Source organism: Mus musculus, chromosome 5, assembly GCF_000001635.26.
Source record: "Mus musculus strain C57BL/6J chromosome 5, GRCm38.p6 C57BL/6J".
NCBI classification, from domain to species: domain Eukaryota; kingdom Metazoa; phylum Chordata; class Mammalia; order Rodentia; family Muridae; genus Mus; species Mus musculus.
In genome coordinates this window covers 121,365,769-121,390,215 of record NC_000071.6, presented here as the reverse complement: position 1 = coordinate 121,390,215, position 24,447 = coordinate 121,365,769, and the positions used below count along the sequence as shown (strand labels likewise).

Sequence of the window (24,447 nt, the reverse complement as noted above, 5' to 3'; positions counted from 1 at the left end):
CCCTATGTCTTCAGATTGTTGGAATAAGGTGAGGCCACTTACTCTCAAGTTCTTTTGTATTTTGGGCTGTTTTGAAACAGGGTCTCTCTACATAGCCTTGTCGACCAAGTTGGCCTCAAACTCACAGGGATTGAAGAAATGCTGACACCACCTGGCTGCCTAGCTTCAGTTTTGTTGTTTGTTTTTAAAGATTTTTTTGTAAAGGTATATGTGAGTACACTGTAGCTGTCTTTAGACACACCAGAAGAGGGCATCAAATACCCATTACAGATGATTGTTGGCCACCATGTGGTTTCTGGGAATTGAACTCAGGACCTCTGGAAGAGCAGTCAGTGTTCTTAACTGCTGAGTCATCTCTCCAGCCCTGGCTTTCAGTTTTAAAATAGGTCTTGTGTAGCCCAGGCTGGCCTTGAACTCTCTATGTAGCTGAGAATTACTTTAAATCCCTGCTCCTCCTGCCTCTACTTCCTAACTGCTAAGGTTACAGTGTGTGCCATCATGCTGGGTAGGGTATTTACTTTCTTAGGTAGAGCTAAGAGGGAGGGAGAGAGAGAGAGAGGGAGAGAGAGAGAGAGAGAGAGTTAGTTTTCTGGGAAAAAAAACCTAACCAGGTTAAGATTGTGATTGTGAGGCATCTCCTGCTGCTGCAGATACCAGCCGGCTCTGTGCAGGTACTGAAGGATGAAGCTATCAGGGGAGGGATAGAGCCACAACTCCAGGGAACTCTGCCTGGTAACCAGACAGCCTGGAAGGTGTCCCAGCATGCTCTGAGGATGTTGGTCCAATCCCTGTCCTCTGTATGAATATGTATGAGTGTCCAGATGTCAGCTGAACCCCCTCCTTCCTGCCCAAACAGCGTAGCTGGCCCGCAATCTAACCTCCAATCATTCCTCCTTCTCTTCAATAGCTGGGACAAATACATCAACGGCTCTCTGTTTCAGAACTGGAAAAATAGTGTGCACATTGCATTTCAGAAAACACACCCCCAGAATGTTCCAGAGCCGAGTGCCTCCCATGGGGAACTGATTTCTAGCGCCGGTTTCACAACTGTGTCCCCAGTAATAATGGATATTGCTGCGACTATGAAAAAACAACAAAAAAAACAAAAAACAAAAAACGGAACCAGGGCTGAGGCAGGCGCTCAGCGCACAGTGTAACTTGTGACCTCCAGCACAGAAAAGAAAGCATGGGAAAGAGGCTGGAGGTGGACAGTGTGTTTGCCCAGCAGATACAAAGCGCTGGGTTCGAGCCCCAGCACCACATAAAAAGTGTGGTGGCACACACCTGTAATTCCAGCACTTGGGAGGCAGAGGTAGAAGATGCTCTGCAAGATAGGTAGACAGATAGACATACAGACATATAGACAGACAGACAAATAGATATACACAGTCATGATAGATGAATGGGAAGATAGACAGATATATACACAGACAGACAGATAGATAAACTAAATAAATCCAGCCACAAGATTTGCCAGTTGCATGCTTCCTTTCATATGAAATCCTCAGGCAAGTCCATGGACACAGAAATTAATGGAGAAAAGAGGGAAGATGGAGCTGCTACTGTAGGTGCTAACAAGACAATCAACAACAGAATGGCTTGGCTGTACAATCGTGAATACATTTCCTTTGTGTGTATATTATTATTATTATTACTATTATTATATTTTTGAGGCAAGGTTTCTCTGTGTAGTCTAGGCTGCCCAGGAACTCACTCTGTAGACCAGGCTGGCTCTGAGAGCCACCCATCTCTGCCTCCGGAATGCTGGACATAAAGCTGTACACTATCACCACTGGCTTGCAAATGAATAAATATAATAAAATATTTATGAACTTTACTGTGTGTAACTATAACCCAATAAAATGTAAACTAACACAAACGGACAGTATGTTTGTCCCAGCAGCTTTGGAGAAGAAGATGGGTTGTGCACTGCCTCCATTGCCAAGGATCCAGAGATTCACTTCCTGCTAGATAAAAAGGAACCTAGGACTCTTGGGATGGCTCTGAGGGTAAATGTATTTGTTTACTCTTGATAACTAGCGTTTAATCTCTGGAACCTACACAGCACAGCGAGAGGAGGGACCTGATTCAGACCCAAAGCCACGCTAACAGCATCCCTGCTACACACTAATGAGTAAAAAGACATTTCAAAGGGAATTCGATTTCATAACCCATTCAGAGTCATGTGTGGTGGTGCATGTCCTTAATGCCAGCACTCAGGCAGACAGCATTGAGGGTTTGAGGCCAGTTGGGTCAATACAGGGAGCTCCAGGGCAGCCAGGGCTATACAGTTAGATCCTGTCTCAAGAGAAAACAAATTTGGTGTTGGTCAGTGACTAGGAGGGTGACTTTTGTTTTTTTTTTTAAAAAGATTTACTTATTGTTACATGTAAGTATACTGTAGCTGTCTTCAGACACACCAGAAGAGGGCTTCAGATCTCATTACAGATGGTTGTGAGCCACCATGTGGTTGCTGGGATTTGAACTCAGGACCCTTAAAAGAGCAGTCAGTGCTCTTAACCGCTGAGCCATCTCTCCAGCCGCTCCCTCCCAGTCCTCCCCCCCCCCACCACCCCCGTGGGTAAAGTTTACTGTCTATCAGGAAGCAGCAAACCCCAAACCATCAAGTGGGAGAAGCTAGAGTTAAAAGCCATGCACAACTTGATCTAATTCAGCAAGTATGGGGCCTCTTCCATGAGGCCCTAGGACAAGCAGGGCCTCAGGCCAGGGATCGGTGAATTTCAGCAGCTGCTGGGATCCACAGAGGGAGGAAGGGAAGGGTCTAGTGGCAAGTACCAGCACAGGAAGCTTCCGGTCAGGGAGAGGCTGAGCCAGGAGCTGAGGCAGGGGTTGGGAAGGTGGGCGTGAAGGGGGTGGTGGTGGTAGTAATGCCAGGCTTTGCAAGGATAAGGGGCTCCCCTCCCCCAGCCTGGCAAAGCCTGGAGCTTGGCTGGGCTCAGAGGGCAGGGCACCACCTCCCTTGGGGCTTTATCCAAAATTCCAAAGTCAGTGTGGAAACTGTCTGAGCCCAGAGGGGATGTTTAGATTAGGACATTCAGATTCAGTTAATCTGCTACACGTGTGGAGACAGGGGGACATCCACGACCAAATCTTATTCATTTTAAGTGCTTTTAGTAGCACATGCTTCCATCATGACATTTTCACACAGGATGTATGAAATAGTTAAGACAGGGATTCTCGGTGTAGCCCTGGCTGTCCTGGAACTCCCTCTGTAGACTAGGATGGCCTCGAACTCACAGAGATCCACTTGCCTCTGCCTCTCCAGAGCTGGGAGGGAGGGGGGTAAAAGGCGTGTGCTACCATGCCGAGCCAAAATCTTTAATTTTTAACAAACCCAAAATTTTAAGCCAAGGTGGAGGCAGGAGGCAGAAGCTGAGGTAACTCAGCATTTCCGCGCTGTTTGTCCTCCTCTTGAGTTGTCCTTTCCTCCCCCAGTAAACTCCAGAGGAGCCTCTGAGTCACTTTCACATCGAGGACTGTGAGTTGTTTCCAGGAGACACGACTGCCATTCTCTTGTTTATTTCTTCAGGATGTATTTATATCACCCTGGGAACACGTGGGGGGGGGGCATCTGGAACTTTCTTCCACTCCCAATGGGAACTTTAAACGATGCCATCGCGTTCAGAAACAGTTTGCTAGTTCAAAACAACCAAAGCCCCAAACAAAACAGAAACACGGGCACCCGCAGCAGTCGCAGAGCCAGCAGTGAGCCCGCAGTTCCCTAAAATATTGAGGGAAATAAAAGCATGTGGCAATTAGCTGGATGCGGTAGCCTCAGCCTGCAAAAACAGCACTGGCGGGGATGGAGGCAGGAGGATATTGATTGAGTTTAAGGTGATCCTTACTACATAGGCAGTTGAGGACAAAATGTTGGGATTAAAAGCATGGGCCTCTGTGCTCTGCTTTTGTTAAGATGATGACGATGATGACGACGACGATGATGATGAGATGATGGTGATGAGATGATTAATCTCTTGATACCCTGACTTACAGCTGGACTTACAGGGGGTTCTGAAACACCTGTTGTGGGTGCTGAACACCAAACTCTCCAAGAGTAGCAAGCGTTCTTAGCCGTGGAGACGTGTCTCTCCAGTCCCACAGCTGTATGTTGTTTGCAGTTTACACGCCAGCTTAGATTTAGAATCCCGCCCCCCCCCCCCGCCCCTTTGTATCCATGAGGTAGGAGGTGCAGGAAGAAGCCACCAGGTCCGGCAAGGAGACCCTGGCTGGCACATCGGAATCTCTGACACCTCGAAGAGGTGTGGCAGGAGGAAGCGTTCATGACAAGGATGACAAGGATGACAAGGTGTGGGTATTAATGGCCCATGACAGAGCGCAAACGCCACCCACCGTCATCGTAGGCTCATCTGCACGTTTGCCCTGCATCATCCTAGCAATCAATGTAGATGCCACCGCTTCCAGAGGTGTGTGTGTGGGGAGCGGAGAAATGACCCTCGGAACCTGCCCCCTGAGCTGTGAGCCAATGGAGGATGAGGAGGCGGACCCGAGGAAACGGCAGCGCTGTGGTCCAATGGACTTCCATCAGGGCCCCACGGCTGGCCAATGGGCGTGGCCCTCGGCGACGGTGGGAAGCGGCTGGGCAGCTGGGCGGTTGTTGGCTCCGGGCGGCGGAGGCGGCGGTGGCGGTGCTGTTCCCGCTGGGCTCGGAGGTGAACGGGGGCGGCGGGGTGGGGCGGGGCGGGGCGGGAGGTGGCGGCGGTGACGCAGGCTCGCGGCGGGAGGCGGAGGCTCGGCCCGCTCCAACCGCCCGGGCCCGCGGAGCGCAGAGCGGCCGCTCCCCGAGGCGCCGCGGTGGCGTGTGGCCCGGCCTGCCTCCGCCTCCCCCGGCCTCCCGGTTTGCTGAGTCTTCCCTGCCGTCGCTAGAGGTCTGTCTGTCCGTCCCGCCGCCCTCTTTGTCTGTGTGCTTTCCCGCAGACACTCACCTTAGGTTATTGAAAACGAACCTTTGCTTGGTTTCCGGGCTTTGCTACACTGGACTCTTGGATTCGTTAAACAGTGTCAGTTTGCCCGGGCGCTGAGGCTGCTGGCGGGTGACTTGACAGTGTCCAGATCAGCCTGCCGCTTTGTTAGCAGTCGGTGCCGAAGTCTATTTCTGTGTCGTGGGAAGGAGTGATGTAAACATCGGAGCTGCCTTGTATCCTGGACGGGAAGCGAGAGAAAGGGCTGGAGCTGACTGCTCTTGCCCTGCGAGCCCGGGTGGGAGGGCCTCAGATTTGACCGAGGAGAAACACCTAAGTAGGCAGTGTCGTACCATTTGATAAGATGTCCAATATTAGCGCTCTGCTTACATTTGGTTTTGCTTTTTTTTTTTTTTTTTTTTGGAACTAGGGTCGAATCCATCCCACGTTGGCCTTGAACTGACTAAGTCGCCAAGATGGTTTTGAACTTGTGATTCTTCTGTCTCTATATCCCTAGTGGTAAATTTACAGGCATGTACCATCATGCCCAGTTTTATGCCTGGTCAGGGAACACAGAGCCCCGTATCGCTTGAGCCCCTGCTAGTTTGATGAATACTCCTGCCAAATGTGTAGAGCCTGAATTTAGTCCAAGAAAACACCAGACAACCCCCGCCCCCAAATGGAAGGATTGATTACAAAATAGCTAGCCAGTAGCTAGAAACTCTTAGTAACTGCCAGTCTTCGCTAGCAGGCTCTGATTAAGGTACTAATTAGCCGATCAAGGCTGTGAGAGATTAGACACGAGAGAGAGCTTTCAAATTAGAGTAAGTAGTAACATCTAAGAGCTTTATGTCACCCAGGACTGAAACTGAACCAAGAAGGGGGATAGTGGTCTCCTCACTGACATTTGAAGAAGGCCTGAGGATTGGTTACATTTAATTTAAAAAAAAAAAAGAATTAGGGTTTAATAACATTAACTTTTACTGAAGTTGGGTGAAGGGCATAAGGGAATTCTTTGTATTTTAAGGCTTGGGGGGGCAACATTTTGTAAGTCTATTTTTTTAAATTGAAAATGAAAAGGCAATGAAAAGGAATACCCTAGGTTTTTCTTCTTTTGCTTGTCATCCCGAGAGCAGAAATGAAACAGAAAGTGATACCTGTTCCTTTGCAGTTTTCAGGAAGAGCTGAGATGGCCGAGTTTCGAGATGACCAGGCTTCTAGGCTGTGTGACAACTGGTAAGACATAGAATCCCATGGTTTGAGGACAAGCCAGCTCTGTAAAGACTTGGGTGGTTTATTGGCAGGCTGTATTGTGTTTATTGGCCGTATGTGATTCTAAACTATGCAAGTCACTGTAACTACAGCCTTTTAATCATTTGGGCAAATGGCTTGTTTAGAATTTGGCAGGAAGATTTCTCTGGGTAGAAGAGGGAGTGGAATGATAAAACTGGGACTTGGGGGCTCTGTTCTGTCTTTAATAACTTAATAAGATGGGTCCAGGGCCGGAGGAGTGGCTCAGTGGTTAAGGGCACTGCCTGCTCTTTCAGAGGACCCAGGTTTGGTTTCCAGTGTCCAGTGGTAGCTGACAAATCTCTGGAACTCGTTTTACATGAGATCCAATAGCCTCTGGCCTCTCTGGACACCAGGGACACAGACACGTATGCAGGCAAAACATCCATACACATAAAATAAAAGAAATAAAACTTTTTTTTTTAAAGATACTTAGCTAGGCGTGGCAGTGCACACCTGAGTCCCAGCACTCAGAAGGCAGAGACAGGAGGATCTTTGTGAGTTCCAGGCCAGTCTGATCTACAGTTTGCTATATAGGGAGACCCTTCTTAAAAACCAAACAAGCAATACTGGAGTGGTTTGGACTCTCACTCACCTTCTTTGGGAGTGGGGGTGGGTAGTGGTAGGGACAGCAGACAGTCCTGTGGCCAGCTCAGCCAATGAGCTACCCTCAGCCCTTATTCACATATAAGATGACTTTTCTTCCCCAGAGACCCTCTTTCTCTGGGTAGCCCTGGCTGTCCTGGATCTCACTTTGTAGACTCACCCTGTGCCCTTGATAACTCCTAGGGATATTTACCTGCCTCTGGGTCCCCAGCGCCAGGATTAAAGGTGTGTGCCAGCACTGGCTGAGAACTGATGCTTTTCATATGTCCAAAAAAAGTGTGGTCATTTTTGTTCGTTTGCTTGAGACCAAGCTGTCATTGAGCTTCATAGAGATCCACATGTGTCTTGCCAGTGTTGTAGAAGGAAGGACTTCCCTCAGTGGTCACGAGGCTGTCTTGGGGTGCCTGGGACGGAGTCTTCCTGACCTGGCTCTATGTGTAGTGATGGAAAAATTTGCTGAGCAGCTCAGGACGAACTTTTTCTTTCTTTCCGTTTTTTGTTGTGGGGGGTGTTTTAAGGCAGGGCCTTCCTACATAGCCCAGGCTAGCCTGGGACTGGATATGTGGGCTCCAGAGTAAAGATGACCTAATTTGAAGACCTTCTGTCTTACCTTCCAAGCACTGGGAGCCGCCATATGTAGTGACAGTAGTAACTGGTCTTTCTCAGGGGTGGGGAGGGGACCCAGGGCTTCTCAGCAGTCCACCTGAGGACTGACAGCATGCGTGTGCACCGCTATGCTGCCTGTGAGTGGGAGGGCATACGAGCTGTGCTCAGGAGACTGTGCAGGACTCGGGTCTAGGAAGCATCTTTACCTGCGGGGCCTGATGTGGCTTCTTCAGGAATTTATCTTGCTGTTTTCCTGCTGGTACATGCTGCATTTTACTTAGTTTGGCTTGGTATTCTTCCTTGGAGACAAGATTTTGCTGTAGCCTACAAGGTGGGTAGCCCCAGAATAGCTGTACATTTGGTTCGTAGGCTAGTATAGCTCCGGGTCCTCCCTCCTGCCTGAGCCTCCCGAGTGCTCGCATCACAGGCTTGCATCACTGGTCCTGGGTCTACTAATTCTCTCTCTTCTCTCTTTTTTATGATTTATTTATTCCTTTACTTCATGTGCATTGTGTTTTATCTGCACATATGTCTGTGTGAGGGTGTCAGATCCAGGCTCTTTTCTTCCCTTAAGATTTGCTTTTTTTTTTTTTTTAAATGTATGAGTGCTCTGCTGCATATACATTGTACATCCATAGGCAAGAAGAGAGCATCAGATCCCATTACAGATGGTTGTGAGCCATCATGCAGTTGCTGGGAATTGAACTCAGGACCTCTGGAGAAGCAGCCAGGGCTCTGCCATCTCTCCAGCCTTGTAATGCTCTTACTTAAAACTAACGGAGAAAGAACTGTGTATTCCGTTTGTGTGCATGCATGCACATGTGTGAGAGTGTGGCTTGCCATTTCAGCAAAACTGGTTGGCCATGAGCCCTGAGTCTGCCTGTCTCTGCCGTGACTCCTGGCATTTACATGTGCCCGGGGATCTGAACACAGGTCCTCAAGCTAGCATAGCAAGCGCTGTACCCACTAAGTAAGCGCAGTGCAGCAGTTGGTTTTGGGCTTCCCTTACCACGTGGTGTAGTGGGGAGACACTGGTGGGGGAGACTGCCCTGCTGATGGGGAGTTTGAGCAGAGCTCCGTTGCTCGCCCTGCCCTCGTGGGTGGCTGAAGGGCATAGTTTAGAGAGTAGCTTTTCACTGGTGCTCCCTGCTTGCCACTTCAGAGAGTCCCCAAGTGTCATTTGCATGTCTGCATAAGTCAGTGGCTTTGTCACCATTGATGTGGATAAAATAAGAAAATGTCACTTGAGAAGCAAAATGGCATGTGGCTGAGCCATCCTGATTCCCAGTCTGTTGTCATTCGAAGGAGTCTGGGACAGTGTATAAATAACTGCTAAGGGATTCAGAAGGCACAGTGCAGGAGCTAGTGAGAACAAGGTTACCTGGTGCAGAGCAACGTACAGAAGAAAAGCAGCTTAGCAGCTTAGCGTGGACGACAGACCTAGCTACACCGGCCTGTCTGAGGAACTATTCACACTGCAGGTTTTGAAAGCTGCTCTGGGGGTGCTGTAGAGATGGCTCAGTGGTTACGAGCTGCTACTACTCCAGCAGAGGACCCAAGTTCAGTTCCTAGCACCCACATCTGGTGGCTCACAGTCACCTATAACTCAAGCTGTAGGTGGAATCGGATGCCTCTGGCCTCTCGGCACCAGCTCTCCTGTGCACATCCCCATGTATGCATGCGTGTAAGAGTATTAACTACATCTTTTGTAAAAGTTTTTTTTGGGGCTGGATAGATGGTTTGGTGGGTAAGAGCACTTGAGCACCCGTTGCTCTTCCAGGGCACCTAGGCTCAGTTTTCCCAGGGTTCAGTTCCCACACTGTGGCTCAAAGCATCCATAAATCCAGTTCCAGGGGATCTGATGCCCTCTTCTGGCCTCTATGGGTACTGCATGCATGTGGAGCACATACATACATGTAGGCAAAACATTTATACACAACGTCAGTAGTACATCTAATAAAACTGTTGGTCTTTGAGCCAGGTATGGTGGCCACACCTTTGATTCTAACACTTGGGAGGCAGAGGCAAGTGGATGGATTTGTTATGAGTTTGTGGCCAGCCCTGGTCCACATAGAGAGACTCTGTTTCATAAAATAAAGGCAATTGGTCTTTGGAGCCTTCTCTGCCACCTCTCGTTTTTCCCCTCGGTGTTTTGAGGTAGGGTTTTTCTGTGTAGCCCTGGTCATTCTGGAACTTGCTCTGTAGACCAGGCTGGCCTCAAACTTGGATCCTCTTGTTTGCCACGTTGTACGCTACCATGCCTGGCTCTGGCTCTCTGTCATCTTAAGAAAAGGGTCTTCAGGACTGTAATTGCATTAGGTACAACTAGGCAGTTAGTAGGAAAGAAAAGTCTGTTGTGATTAAAAATGCTTTTTTCCTAAATGGTGTCTATTTATTATACTATATGTATGTATTCTGTATGCACGCACATGTGCACCACGATGTGCAAGTGAAGGGCAAAGGATAGATATCCTTTGGGGACCAGTCCTCTCCACCTACCGTGGATCCTGGGGTGACATTTGGGTTGCCAGGCTTGGACCATCACACCAACACAGAAATATTTTGTCACCTCTTCTCTTCTGGTTCTGGACATTCCAGGCCATGGGAGGATCAGCGATAGGAGCCTCCCGGTACCTGGAGGCTGAGGAAGGAGCTCCAGGCCAATCGGAGCTACACTAGCAAGAGCATGACTTGAAAGTCAAACACACAGAGATAACAATCATTAGGCGGGCCAGGGGTTTTCCATTCCCAGCGCTCAGTAAGCTAGGGCAGGAAGATGGCTGTGAATGGGAAGCTTGTCTATATGACAGTGACAGCGTGAGAACCAGTCTCAAAACACAAGCTGGGCATGCTGGGCCTCGCCTACAGGCCTCACCTTTGCGAGGTGGAGAGACGAAAATCCAGGTCTTTTCTGCAGAGTGACTTGAGGCCAGCCTGGGCTCCATGAGTTCCTGTGTGAAAAGGCAAACACAAAACCAAAATGTGGCTGGGGACCAAACACTGACAGGACATGTGTCCATGTGGTGGCACTGTGTGAGAGAGGGTGTGGGTCACACAGTAACGCTTGCCTTTCTTTCCGCTTACTTCTGCAGCAAGAAGGAAATTCCTGTATTTAATTTTACCATCCATGAAATCCACTGTCAAAGGAACATTGGTGTGTGCCCTGTCTGCAAGGAACCGTTCCCCAAATCTGACATGGACATTCACATGGCTGCAGAGCACTGTCAGGTGACCCACCCGTCCCCAGATGTCCCCGGGGAAAGGTGTCGTGACAGGGCCACTGGATTGACTCTTTTCATCCTAGGTGACCTGTAAATGCAACAAGAAGTTGGAGAAGAGGCAGTTAAAGCAGCATGCGGTTAGTGTCACCGTGGGAAGGGAGGAGGGATGCACTTCTGGGGCCAGGCCCCGCTGAGACCACAGAGCCTCGTTGCAGCAAGCAAGCCTGTATAAGCCTGTTCTCCACCACCTTGCAGGCAGACCTTTGCTCATAGCCCAGTTGAAACTTTTACTGACCCTGCCAGATGGGCTCCTAGCTCCTGTACTCCTTCCTTGGACTGCGTTCTTGCCCCTATTGGTGCCTTCCTGGCTTGTTCTATATGTTGAGGTCATATATAATGTGTGCATGTGGAGGTCAAAGGGTATCTTGTGGGAGTCAGTTCTCCTTCCTGGGCCTCAAATTCAGGCTGTCCAGCTTTGGCAGCAAGTAACTATAGTTGCGAAACCATCTCACTGACCTCCAGCTCCTCCTTAGAAAGCAAGGCATTCCTGCCCAGGTTAGAGAAGGCTGAAGTCGATACTTAGTTTCTTGCCCAGTGCTGAACTCCAGCCTCTGTGTGTGTATAATACATCCTGGCCACCTTGCCTTACAGGAGACAGAGTGTCCCCTGCGGCTCGCCGTCTGCCAGCACTGTGATCTGGAGCTTTCTGTTGTCAAGTTGAAGGAGCATGAGGATTACTGTGGAGCCCGGACAGAGCTGTGTGGCAGCTGTGGGCGCAACGTGCTTGTGAAGGAGCTGAAGACTCACCCCGAAGTCTGTGGGAGAGTGGAGGAGGAAAAGAGAACGGAGGCTGCCATCCCTCCGGAGGCTTACGACGAGCCCTGGAGTCAGGACAGAATCTGGATCGCATCCCAGCTCCTCAGACAAATCGAGGCTCTGGACCCGCCCATGAGGCTCCCTGGAAGGCCCCTGCAAGCCTTTGAGGCAGACCCCTTCTACAGTAGGACTACCAGCCAGAGGAGCATGGCAGCCCAGTTTCCAGTTCAAAATAATCTTTGTGAGTTGTGCTTGGCATTAGAAAGTGGTCCACCATCCCAGGACCAAAGGGCAACAGGACTTTGGAGACAAATAGATCTTGATGCTAGAAACATGACAGTCACTGGGTAACAATGGGGAGGATACCACACTTGCCTGTACAGCAGGAATAATGAGCCTTGTGGTGGTACACTGTTGCTGTTAGGATGGATGGCGATGGGCTGACAGAGTCCTTAGTCTCTGAGACACCTGTAGCGTGCTCTTGGGTTGTTACCAGGGCTCATTAGCACAGGGAAGGGGCAGGCTACTTCTGCCATAATGCAGATGAGATGAGAGCAGTGTTGAGCCCAGTGCCAGTCTGTCTCATAGTTACCAAGCGTGACCCTGCTGATTGGTCACTTGTATGATCCCACTGGCTTATTGTTTGATGGCACATGTCAAGTTCAGAGATTCCTGAAGGCAGAGGGCTCAGGGTGCCAGTGGGTTGGCAGGCTTCTGCTGGTCTAGACAGCCTGTCAGGCTTGGCTTGTGCCTGTCTCTAGTGTGCTCATGCATGCTTGCTTTCTTCCCCAGTTGAAGAACAAGAAAGGCAGGAAAGGAACAGAAGCCGGCAGTCCCCAAAGGACAGCGCTGAGAATAACGCACACTTGGACTTCATGTTGGCCTTGAGTCTGCAGAATGAGGGACAGGCCACCAGCATGGTAGAGCAGGGCTTCTGGGAGTCTGTGCCTGAGGCTGATCCGGCTCGTGCTGGGCCCACATCTCTAGGTGACATAAAGGGTAAGATTGCTTCTTTTGCATAGTCTTTACAATTTTTTAAATTAATTTTTATGTATGTTCTGCTTGCTTGTATGATCATGTATCATATGCTTTCAGTGCCTTGGGAGGTTAGAAGAGGATGTTGGATCTCCCAGAGCTGGGGTTACAGGCAGTTGTGAGCTAGCATGCAGGTGCCAGGAATTGAACCTCTATAAGAAGAGCAAGTGCCCTTACCCCCTGATCCATCTCTCCAGCCCCTAGTCACTATAATTTTTGTTAGTCTTACATTATATAACTCATATAGAATTGAAAATACTGGTCTGGTGAGAAGGCTCAGTGGGTAAAAGCACTTGTCTGGGTTTGGAGTAACTCCCATAGTTGGTCTTTGACACCACGAGAGCTGCACATGGCTTGACTGTGCCCCTTTCCCACGACAGACAAACATCTAAACTCAGGAGGCAGAGGCAGGCAGGTCTCTGTGAGTTCCAGGATAGGGTGGTTTAGTGAGACACTGTTTTGAAAAAATGGATTGTTTTTTCTTTTTTAAAGATTTATTATTATATGTCTTCAGTTGCACCAGCAGAGGGCGACAGATGTCATTACAGATGGTTGTGAGCCACCATGTGGTTTCTTTCTTTTTTTTTTTTTAAAGATTTATTTATTTATTACATGTAAGTACACTGTAGCTGTCCTCAGACACTCCAGAAGAGGGAGTCAGATCTCCTTACAGATGGTTGTTAGCCACCATGTGGTTGCTGGGATTTGAACTCCGAACCTTCGGAAGAGCAGTCGGGTGCTCTTACCCACTGAGCCATCTCACCAGCCCCCACCATGTGGTTTCTGGGATTTGAACTCAGGACCTTTGGAAGAACAGTTGGTGCTCTCTTCAGGCCAAGTTCCTCATTCTTTTTTTTTTTTTGAGTTTTTCCACTTATCTATCTATCTATCTATCTGTCTATCTATTTATTTTGGTTTTTCAAGACAGAGTTTCTCTGTATATCCCTGGCTGGTCCTGGAACTCATTCTGTAGACCAGGCTGGCCTCGAACTCAGAAATTCGCCTGTCTCTGCATCCCAAGTGCTGGGATTAAAGGCGTGTGCCACCACTGCCTGACTCAAGTTCCTCACACTGATATATTGTTCTGTAGCACTTTGTTCCGAGTTTTTATGCATTGGCACTTTTGGGTTTTGTTGTTTTAAATCTTTTTTTGTTTTGAGTCAGAGTCTCACTATGCAGTCCTGGCTGGCCTGGAAATAACAGTGAGCTGCCTGTCCTTGCCTCTGGGGGACAGACGGGATGAAAGTCGTGTGCCATGCCAGCCACAGGGGCATTTTTGGAAAGTCCATGGCAGCTGTTTGGAAAGTCCACAGAGCGTTCTCCCTGTGTCTGGCTGGTTCCCATGTCTCATGTCTGGATCCAGTTCTGTCAGGACCTCCTTGTACTGTTGTTTCTACAGCTTTCTCTCTCTCTTTCTTTCTTTCTTTCCTTTTTTTCTTTCTTTCTTTCTTTCTTTCTTTCTTTCTTTCTTTCTTTCTTTCTTTCTTTCTTTCTTTCTTTCTTTTTTAAAGCTATCTCTGTGTAGCCCAGGCTATCCTTGAACTCACTCCCCTGCCTCATCCTCTTAAGTGCTGAGGCTCTAGCGTGTGCCATCGTGCCCAGATTCTTGCTTGGTAGCTCTTTACTGGGTTCTTCCGTATCTTGAGCTCATTCTGTCTTTACCTAATTGTTTCTTTGCCTGTGAAACCTCTCCTTGAATCGGTTTTGGAATATATATTGTGTCCTTTTCATTGGCAGTCCAACACCCACCTGGCCCCACGTCAGACTTGGGTGTCACATACTCTTCAGGGTGGGGAGGGTGACCGGCACTTGCTTGTTTGTGGCTCCAGGTGCTGCTGACGAGATTCTGCTGCCGTGTGAGTTCTGTGAGGAGCTGTACCCAGAGGAACTGCTCATTGACCATCAGGTGTGTGGTACTCGACAACGCCAGACAGGATCGTGAGCAGGCTCTGGTCAGTGTAACAAGCTGCAAGAGGCCTTACTGAGATCAGTAAGGTGTGACACAAGTACCTCACCTTGTGGCTGTGGTACTGAGCGTCCCAGGCAACTGGGATCATGGGCACACAGCACTGTGTCTGGTTCTGAGGGAGTCATGAACCCTTTCCAGTTGACTGGTCTAAGTGGTGAGCATATCTAAAGGTGCCATGTAGTCTCTGCTTTGGGTGACAGGACATATCCTGCTTTGAGAAACGGGGTTGAATACTTTAAATGCATCTAGTGTTTGGTCCTCTAGTAAGGATGAAAGACTATTTGGCCCCTATTTATGGTATGGTCCCGTGTGTGATGGTATGGTGTGATGGATGGCACAGGTGCAGGAGGGAGCAGTAGAGTGGAGCTGAACTCTGGCCTTTCCAGCACCGCAGCACTCAGGGGCAGTAGTTTCTTGGCGAAAGTGTTTACTGATGTAATTTTTCCTTGACCTCTCTTTACTTTTAACATGTCTTTTGGATGACAGACAAGCTGCAACCCTTCTCATGCCTTACGTTCACTCAATACGGGCAGCTCTTCCATCAGGGGTGTGGAAGATCCTGGTACCATCTTCCAGAACTTTCTACAACAAGCAACAAGTAACCAGTTTGACACTTTAATGGGCCTGAGCAGTTCAGCTGCTGTGGAAGACAGCATCATCATCCCCTGTGAGTTCTGTGGGGTGCAGCTGGAAGAGGAGGTGCTGTTCTACCATCAGGTGAGAATCCCTGGGGTGCTCTCCACCCTCCAGCTACACTCTGTCCGCAGAGCCCTGCTGAGCTCATGGCATCACAGCTGAGTAGAGGGTGGAGAAAGCATGTCCCTGAGTGGACAGATGCAGCCTGACTGACCGGCAGGCTTTCCTGTGCTCCATGAGAGTTGTGCTCCATGAGACCTGGGCTCCAGCTCTGCCTTTGTGGTGCCCTGGCTCTGAACTCCTCCCGGGGCTTCTGGAAAGAAGGGTGCTACACTGCATACTCGAAAGTCCTTTTTTCAGTTTCTCCAGTCTGGGATCCTATGTGGTTAGTGGGGGGAAAAATGCTCCCCACCCGCCCAAAGCCATCAGTTGTATGAAGAGCTAGTGGGGCAGGCGCCAGCCTTTCATTGCTCTTTGTACATCTCCCACTTCAAGGACAAAAACGCTGCTTGTCACCTAAGCCATGACACAAACACTATAGACAGAGCATGCTCTTCTGACCACCAGCCTTTGCTTCTTCCTTGCCCAGAGCCTCAGGAGCCCATGGTGGCTCCACTCTAGTTCCAGGACTCGGCTTCCTCCTGGTTTCCAGGATGTGTAAGCTGGTTGTCGGGGTCTGCTGTGTGTGGGGCGGGATGGTCTCCCAACCTGCTGACACCTCTCTTCCCAGCATCCCGGGTACTCATTTTCTTCTTTCTTTTTCCTTTCCTTTCCTTTCCTTTCCTTTCCTTTCCTTTCCTTTCCTTTCCTTTCCTTTCCTTTCCTTTCCTTTCCTTTCCTTTCCTTTCCTTTCCTTCTCTTCTCTTCTCTTCTCTTCTCTTCTCTTTTTTTTTCTTTTTTCTCTCTTCTCTTCTCTTTTCTTTTTTTTCTTTTTTCTCTCTTCTTCTCTTCTCTTCTCTTCTCTTCTCTTCTCTTCTCTTCTCTTCTCTTCTCTTCTCTTCTCTTCTCTTCTCTTCTTTTTTTTTAAAGGACCAGTGTGACCAACGCCCAGCCACAGCAAACCACCGTGCAGTGGAGGGCATCCCAGCCCAGGATTCGCAGCCAGAAAACACTTCAGCAGAGCTGTCCAGGAGGCGGGTCAAACACCAGGGTATCCACTGGGGCTGAGCTAGGGAGTGAGGCTGCAGCCACTGCCTCCTTAGCCTGCTTCGCATTCCTGCTCCCTGGGAGGCTTGCCTGTGCCTCCCGTTCCCACGCACGAGGGTCTCTTGGGGGACTCTGCTGAGGCTAAGTGGTCCCCACATTACCCCAAGCTGACCTAAGTGCAGACTTTATAGGCTATGGCTTCCAAGACAGCTGTGAATCACAGTGCCGCAGTAAGCTGTGGCTCCTGACTCCTTTTTTAAACCATCTTGCTGGGTGCGTGTTTCTGAAACTTCACACCACAAAGCCAAGTGCAAACGGCTTTTCATCGTTTGCTGACATCTGTTTGCTGAGCAGTTAGGAGGCTGGCCTTGAGGATCATAACATCAGCATGTAGAGTGGGCTGTCTGCCATGACAGTCTGCTAGTAACAGCTAGAGTAGCCTTCCCCCTAAAGCCACTGCCACCTTCTCTTCCCAGGAGACCTGTCATCTGGTTACATGGATGATGTCAAGCCGGAATCAGTGAAAGGCCCCACCTACTCGATGTCTCCTAACAGGACCATGAACAATGTGGCTTCCTGCAACCGACTGTTGAACTTACCGTCAGGGCCCAGGTCTGACTGCCAGCGTAGCCCTCCCGGTGTGCTGAAACTCAACAACTCTGATAGCCAGGACATCCGTGGGCAGATGCGGGGCAGCCAGAATGGGCCCATAGCATCCGGGCACGCTCCAGTGATCCACTCTATTCAAAATCTCTATCCAGAAAACTTTGCGCCCTCTTTTCCTCATGGATCCCCTGGGAGGTACGGAGCTGGGTAAGCAGCAGCCCCAGGATGGAGCCGACAGTGGCTGAGGAAAGCAGGGGCAGGTAGTCTGGCGCTGCTGGGAGGGCTCTGCTCAAAGCACTTGCCATGGAAGTGTGATGGCCTGAGTTTGATCTTCAGAAACTGAGTTGTCCTCTGGCCACCACACACATCATAGCAAATGTATCCACCCACATTGCACACATGCAGAATAATGCGGGGAGGTTAGAAAAACTCATACCTTTATTTCTATGCGTGGTCACAGACATTAGGAAAGAGCCATGGAGGGCTTTGCCTTTTTTTCACCAGTGGTGCTAAGGGAGGATCCCAGAACCTCACCCTTGTTAAGCCTGTGCTTTACCTAGGTGGCCCCCACCAGGCTCACTGAGGGGTCTGGGTTTGCCTGATGGCGCCGCCTCCCTATCTCCTCTGAGTTCCCACGTCAGCATGCTGACTCCTGCTCTTTGTTTACAGTGGGAGGAGTGAAGGTGGTCGGAGCTCTCGGGTCAGCCCTGCAGCTGCTGGCTACCACAGCAGAGCAGCAAAGGTAACCGGGATCCTGCAGTGACGTTCAGGGCAGATGCACACACGGCTGGGGCTGGTGGGGTTACAAATTCAGAGAATGTGCTGGGTACACACCTAGTAGCTTAGGGTCCATTCTTTGGCTTTTTTCGAGGGAAGCTCTCTTGGAACCAGGCAGCTTCAACATGTCTGTCCTTTCACTACTTATCCAACAGGCCAAGCCTCCAAAGCAGCAGGGAGCAGGCGATGCGGAGGAGGAAGAGGAGTGATGGTGACTCTGGGGGCTCTTGCAGCCCCCACCCCACCCCACCCCATGCATAACAGAACATGCTGGTGCAATGTCCAGCTGCCTCTCGGGCTTACTGGGCAGGAGAGACACCAGATTGTAATTTTTCCTAGGTTATGGCCATTTTGTGTCTTTGCGATTGTGCTGTGTGTGTTTGGGTTTGAGGGAGGGCTAGCTGGGAGGCCCGAGCTGCCATTGTTGAGCAGCCTTGAAATCAGCGCTGAGTGTCTGTGGCCCTCCTGGCCCATAAGGGCTCCATCCTTAGTGATGTCATCACCACTGCTTCTTGGTGCTTTGTGGTCCTGATGGACAGAGACAAGGGTTCTGGGATCTCAGAGTGAGAAGCATCCTCCTGGTGGGGACCTAAGCTTGAGTGTGCAGCGTGTTACACAGGCACATGTCTGGCAGGGACACGGACTGGAGGCCACCTTCGTCCTTGCGGGTCACTCACCCACCTCTCTCTGTTCTTGATGAGGAATGTACTGCTTTGTTCATGCTGCCCCTACCAGGGCCACTCCTACTCATGAGGACGGAGGCGCCAGCCCCTCCCCTTTTTATTTTACTGTTCTAATTGTCTATTTCCTTGTAATAGAAATAAAGTTTGTATTTAGAGCTCAGCTTGTGATTCTTTCTATAGAGACAGAGGGGAGTGTGCATGCACGGTCTCACTGTGTAGCCTAGGCTGGCCTTGAACTTAAAATCTTCCCGCCTCAGCTTCTAGGCTGCAGGCATAGTTGATGTCTGAGCTCTTTGTTGGATGCCCTAGCATGGCTTCCTTCTCAGAGGGCTCAGAATTCAAGGCTTATGTTTTTTTTTTCCCCCTAAGACATTCCATGTAGACCAGGCTGGCCTCAAGATCTTGACTCTCCTGCATTCCTTCACTTAAGAGCTGCCAATCTCCTCCAAGATTTGAACTCTGGAGGAAACTCAGAGGTTCATTGCAGCTGTGGTACTACTTGGAGCCTAGGGAGTTGTTTCTGACAAAAGAGTAAACAGAGGGTTCTTAGAAGTCTTAATCCTGGGCCAGCCATGGGGGTGCACACTTGTAGCCATTAGAAGACTGAGGAAGGTAGCTTAGGATTTGTCTCAAAGCAAAGCACAAAACCTGAACCCCAGAAGGAGCCTTTGAAGGACAAGCGATCCTGCTTCAGCACCCTTGTCAGGGATTAAGATGCAAGAACTGCCCCTTCCTTCAGATGCCGTACAGACACTGCATGGCTTACAAAACGCTCTTCTGATACTCGTTCTGCAAAGCCAGGACACCGAGAATTAGTCTGTCCCCAAATGAGACATACTGTAGCCAGGATATACCACTTAGATACCAGGCTCACCAAGGGTGGCTTAGAAAACCTTCCTCAGGAGCCAGAGGACATGGCTTCTGCTGTCACTGACTTCCTCGTGGGACTTGAAAGAGGTGGCAGAAAGGGTTCAGGGCAACTTGGGTCTGTTCCTGGTGAGGATGGAGCACAGGCTCCCAGGAAGGAGAACTCTCAACTCACAGGACACCGTGTGGATTGGACATGGTAAAATGACTGGTGGGCCATTAGCAATCTGCTGTCCTAAGTGGCTGTGGATACTGTTAAAAAATTCACATGAAACTGAAGACAGACAAGTGTAGCCAGAAGTTAATCTCCCTGTATTCTCAGGAGTCTGCACTTTTTTTTTTCTTTTTTTGTTTTTTTGAGACAGGGTTTCTCTGTGTAGCCCTGGCTGTCCTGGAACACACTTTGTAGACCAGGCTGGCCTCGAACTCAGAAATCCACCTGCCTCTGCCTCCCGAGTGCTGGGATTAAAGGCGTGCGCCACCATGCCTGGCTTGCACTTTTTAATGTCTTAGCAATTCTGGTGTTCGCAGCTGTGGTTCCAAGCCATTCCTTTGACACTGTTCTTGTTCAAATTATCATGTGTGCTTAGGTGTCTGTCATTCCCTCTGCATTCTCAGAGTTGTTTAAATGTATTTTTAAATTAGTGCATGTTAGTTCTAAGAAATGGGTTTCATTATGACTTTTCATTCATAAAAGGTGCATTTTGTGTGGGGCTGAGCAGATGTCTCACAGTAGACCAGACTGGCCTTGTCTTGTGGCAGCCCTTGCCCTCCTGGGTGCTGGCTCCAGTCAGTGTACATGCCCTGCCATCTAATGAACTCCGATCCTAGTCACATGCCCGTTTTCTTTTTCTGGGATGGTGGTGTGTGAGACAGTCTCATGTAGCGCAGGCTGGCCTTGCACTTTCCCTTTTCCCCTTTAGTGCACCCCATGCCTCAACCCATCTGAACTTAGCCTTTCCCTGGTACCACAGATGTGACTGTCCCAGTTGTTTGGTGTGCTGGTTTGGAAAGAAGGTGTCTTTCACTTTGTAGGTTAGGAAGTCTGAAGCCATTCTGACACAAAGCTTTGTACTCTTGTAGGACTGGGAGTCGGCCAGCCCTGTGCATAAGTGCTTGCTGCTTTCAGAGGTTTCTCCACCACTGCTGCCCTGATCCAATCCTATCAATGTAAAAATGTCCCTTTTGTCCCATAGACCGTAACTTTTTTTCATCCTTAAACTGTTTCGATGCTAATCTTCAAAATCTGTCTGCTGTCTCACGTCTGCTTTTGGTTTTGTTTTGTTTTTTTCTGATTAATGGAATGAATACTTTGCTGGGGTTTGGATATTGTGTCTCTGGTGTCCATTTCCAGTGTAGACTTTCTCCTCCATGTCAGGAGAGACATGAAGCCCTAAGGCAGCTCCCAGCAGCCTTCACTGTTGCCATCAGCTGGTACTTGCCACAGACACCCCAGAAGCCTGTACAGGTCCTTCCCCTGGTCCCCAGATCTGCTTGAAATTCTGTTTTGTCCTGGTATACAGGCCCTCCAATTCTATGCTGTTTTTTTTTTTTTTGGAGACAGGGTCTGTGTAGCCCTGGCTGTCCTGGAACTCACTATGCGTAGACCAGGCTCCTCTGCCAAGGGGAACACAGGCTGAGGAGCCTTCTGAAAGTGCTGCACAGCGGGGAGGCCTTGATGAACAGAGCAATGAGTGAGTGGTGTTTCGAGCAATAGGATGAGGAAGGAGAGCTGGTTGGTTGGGTCCCTTCTGTTCCTGTGATGAAGCTGTGTTTAGGAGTCCGGGTGAGGATGACCATGCAGCAGTGGGAGGGGTCAAGCAAGTCAGAATGATGTTGGTGTCCCTGAGACAACAGGGGGGTCCCTGGGGTGGGTGGTTGCTGTTCAAGCAGGTCTAGATGTACTGCTGCCCCAGAAGGACTGTTTGGGAACATCCATACTCATCTAGGGTGACAGCTGGCTCTGGAAAACCCCAGGCTCTATAGAGCACAGAGTAACTGTCAGGACAGAGTGGGTGGCACCCTGGAACAGGAGGAATGCAGTTCAAAAGCTAATGGAGTGCAGAGAGTGCAGATGTTAATTCCTAGGCACTTGGGACACTTGGGTGTCAAGAGTCACCTAGCAGTGCCAGAAGAGGAGGTAACCACACTCTCTTAGGTCCATCAGTCAGAGGAGGTGACCACAGACTCTTAGGTCAGTCAGTCAGAGGAGGTGACCACACACTCTTAGGTCCATCAGTCAGAGGAGGTGACCACACTCTCTTAGGTCCGTCAGTCAGAGGAGGTGACCACAGACTCTTAGGTCAGTCAGTCAGAGGAGGTGACCACACTCTCTTAGGTCCATCAGTCAGAGGAGGTGACCACACTCTCTTAGGTCCGTCAGTCAGAGGAGGTGACCACACTCTCTTAGGTCAGTCAGTCAGAGGAGGTGACCACAGACTCTTAGGTCAGTCAGTCAGATGAAGGTTATTTATTGGTGTGACTTTTTCCTGTAGTGAGCTTCCTTTACACAGCATAGTGTAAATAGCATCAGACTGAATGGGAAGTCTGTTAATGCAATCATAAATAATTATAATAAATATACATCAAGTAACTTTACAGCACACATTGTTCAGGGCCAAGGTTGGGATCTGTCTGGACCTCAGTGTGCTCTCTAGGAGAAGCAGCTGAGTTAGCAGCAGATATCTCACTCACAGCTGTCATCTAATCAAGGAATGGGCCAACAGATGCTTCCAGAACCCTCCTGGGGAGGTAGCTGACAGAATCCCAAGTCCTCTCAAGGGCAGAGAATTGAGGGGAACCACGGATTTGAAGGTACTGGAATGAAAACCCACTTTAAAATTCAGAGGCTCCTGCCTTCTGGAGAACGAACGGAGTCAGGATTCTTGAGGCCGCTGGGGTGGTCCCAAGCAGCGGCCACCATCTTCAGTGAGAGCAGGGCTTGCTCTGGGCACCACTTCCATACAGCCCAGTGACTGGTGTGGCTGGCACACTGAGCTGGGGTGTATCACTTCCTCAGGTGGGGTTGGGTGGGGTGTTTTCTGTAATGGTCCTCAATGCATTTCCTAAGCGTAACAGGGAGGAGATGGGTGCTGGCGTGCCAGCCCTAAAGCTTGCGCGCCTTCCAAGCAGGCCAGGTGCCGTGGAGAGAGGAGCGTACCCTCCTCACGCTCCTCAGAACTTCTGTGTACACAATATCATACAATAGCTACAGCGTTGCCATTCTGTGACAACTGGGGAGGCCCAAGTGACAGTGTCCGACAGTTGGCATGTGCTGTTCTTGGACAAAGACTTATTTGGGGCACAAATGCACTGGGGTAGTGGGCGAGCCTGCAAGGAAGCTCAGCCCTGGCACACACACACATTGGGTGTAAAGGGTGTTGGGCAGGCCAGCCAGGGCACAGAGGACTCCCCTGCAGTCTCTGCCTGGGTCACTGATGCAGCCCTGATTGGGCAGAGCACCTCAGACAGTCTTTAGACACGGGTTGTAACCCTTCCCTGGGCTCCTTACAGCACTGTAGTGAGGAGGGCCAGGCTCTGAGCACAGAGTGGGGTAGGCTTGAGTCATGTGCTTTCCTGTGCAGTCAGCTGTAGAGAGGCCCACTCAGCGCTACCCCTTGAGCTCCACTGTCTGTCAACTCCAGCCATCAGGCCGTACCCAACCTGTCTGTGAGCTAAGGCCTGGAGTAGCCCCTGGGTGTCTGCTCCTGAGGTGTCCGCAGATGACTCAGCCCAGGGGCCCAGAAGAGACAGGTGGCAGATAGGGCTGCCTGATGGGAGGAGACAGGGGGGGCCTCTGTGGGACTTCTAAAAAAAAAAAAAAAAACAAAAACAAAACCAAGGCCAGGAACACACGGTAAAGCAGGAAGATTAACACATGAGTTCCCTTGTGTCTCTTGAACGTTTGAGCACTGGCTCAACCACTTCAAGATGGAAGGAGGGGCCCTGCGGAAGCTGCCTCTGGGAGAGATGCCAGCTCAGGGCAGGAGGGCAGGACTGAGGACTCTCACACATCTGTGGAGACACTCTGTAGAGAGAACAGGATACTTTGTGTGGCTGAGGTCATCTCATCCTCAGCTTTCCACGAGTGGCTCTGTGATGAGGAACCACTTGAACCTGTGGCACCAGCATCTGGAAGCCACCACCAACAAACAGTGTCCAGGAAGATCAAATTGACGGAACTAAACTATCCTACAAATGTACCACAAACAGGCAGCAAAGGAACAGACCCTCACAAAACGGACACATACAAAAAGTGTCTTCCAGGTGGCCCTGGGACACGGAGGAAAGTTCAGAAAGCAAATGTCGCCAGCTCCTCACTTGGGCCCTGGAGGGATGTGCCTCAACTGGCAAGCTTCCCAAGCTGGCAGAATGGTGCCTTGGTGACAGCCTAATCCTTCGGCTCACGCCCATCAGCCACTGAGGGGGTCTTCGCGGTAGTGAATGGCACAGCGCAGCTTCTCCAGCATGGTCTCCAGGGAGGAGTACTGGGGGAGCTTGATCATGAACATGCAGGTCTCCACTCGGATGTAGCGTGAGTCGGGGGGACCTACACAAGACACAACACCAACTTTAGAGGGCTGGAGACGGGCTTCTGCCTCCAGGCTGGCCTCATGGACACTCACTTGTTTATCTAGCAACCGGTCTGTGTGTGCCTGTTTGTGCAGGCACACTCTGTGCATGCATTTCTGCATGTTTGCAGGACAGAAGGAGCAGCCTATCTTCTGACTTTGGAGATGGTCAAGCAGGCTGGATTGGCTACAGTAAGCCTATCCCTGCTTCTCCAGGGCTGAGATCACAAGTATGCTACCATGGCTGGCTTTAAAAATGTCTAACAGGGCAGAGGTGGAGGGATGGCAGAGGCATCAGAAGTGCACACCTTTAATCCTAGCACTAAGGAGGCAGAGGGAGGTGGATCTGTGAGTTTGAGGCCAGCCTGGTCTATATAATGAGTCCCAGGATAGCCAGGGCTACACAGAGAAACCCTGTCTCCATCTCTGTCTCTGACTCTCTCTCTCACACATATACACAGATTGTTTTGTGTATGTGTGTGTGTATGTGTTGTGTACCACATGTGTAGAGGTCATAGGACAACTTGCAGTAGTCAGTTCTCTTCACCACATGGGTCCCAGGGATAGAATTTAAGTCAGGTTTGAGCCTTTTTTGTTGTTGTTGTTGTTTTTCGAGACAGGGTTTCTCTGTATAGTCCTGGCTGTCCTGGACCTCACTTTGTAGACCAGGCTGGCCTC

The 24,447-nt window shown here is 49.9% G+C and overlaps 2 protein-coding genes and 1 long non-coding RNA gene across 23 annotated transcripts in view; 1 reads left to right on the top strand and 2 right to left on the bottom strand.

Moving 5' to 3' along the window:
* Nucleotides 1-3,325: 3,325 nt before the first annotated feature.
* Nucleotides 3,326-4,703, bottom strand: Gm42020 (predicted gene, 42020). Its single transcript, NR_168130.1, has 2 exons — nt 4,372-4,703; nt 3,326-3,742 (listed from the first exon to the last, which is right to left on the bottom strand). It is a non-coding gene; the product is annotated as a predicted gene, 42020 (long non-coding RNA).
* Trafd1 (TRAF type zinc finger domain containing 1) lies at nt 3,646-18,491 on the top strand. 10 transcript variants are annotated; one of them, XM_017320864.2, is made up of 13 exons: nt 4,567-4,691; nt 5,371-5,459; nt 6,112-6,176; nt 10,535-10,670; nt 10,747-10,800; nt 11,315-11,720; nt 12,272-12,478; nt 14,344-14,420; nt 14,970-15,200; nt 16,149-16,269; nt 16,742-17,078; nt 17,541-17,613; nt 17,804-18,491. In XM_017320864.2, the coding sequence occupies exons 3-13, from the start codon at nt 6,130-6,132 to the stop codon at nt 17,855-17,857; spliced, it is 1,743 nt and encodes a 580-aa protein (XP_017176353.1). In that variant the 5' UTR covers nt 4,567-4,691; nt 5,371-5,459; nt 6,112-6,129; the 3' UTR covers nt 17,858-18,491. The 10 variants fall into 10 exon arrangements, with proteins under 10 accessions (XP_017176356.2, XP_017176353.1, XP_011246499.1 ...); XM_011248197.3 differs by having other exon boundaries at nt 4,601-4,691; nt 5,371-5,471; XM_017320865.2 differs by having other exon boundaries at nt 4,603-4,691; nt 5,371-5,471; nt 16,742-17,066.
* A 3,147-nt stretch (nt 18,492-21,638) lies between these two features.
* Hectd4 (HECT domain E3 ubiquitin protein ligase 4) overlaps nt 21,639-24,447 on the bottom strand; it is a 149,065-nt gene continuing 146,256 nt past the window's right edge. For 11 of the 12 annotated variants that reach the window (XM_006530351.4, XM_006530353.4, XM_006530352.4 and 8 more), the window contains one exon: nt 21,646-23,747. In XM_006530351.4, the coding sequence (XP_006530414.1) occupies nt 23,611-23,747 (137 nt within the window). In that variant the 3' untranslated portion in view covers nt 21,646-23,610. Of the gene's footprint in view, nt 23,748-24,447 lie in introns of all 12 variants that reach the window. The other variant, NM_181421.4, reaches the window with a different exon arrangement.

Bases quoted from the DNA above. Each gene is read 5' to 3' on its own strand.
- Trafd1 (XM_017320864.2), top strand. From the start codon at position 6,130: ATGGCCGAGTTTCGAGATGACCAGGCTTCTAGGCTGTGTGACAACTG. The intron at 10,671-10,746 runs GTGACCCACCCG...TTTTCATCCTAG, and splicing joins TGGCTGCAGAGCACTGTCAG to GTGACCTGTAAATGCAACAA. The intron at 14,421-14,969 runs GTGTGTGGTACT...TTTGGATGACAG, and splicing joins AACTGCTCATTGACCATCAG to ACAAGCTGCAACCCTTCTCA.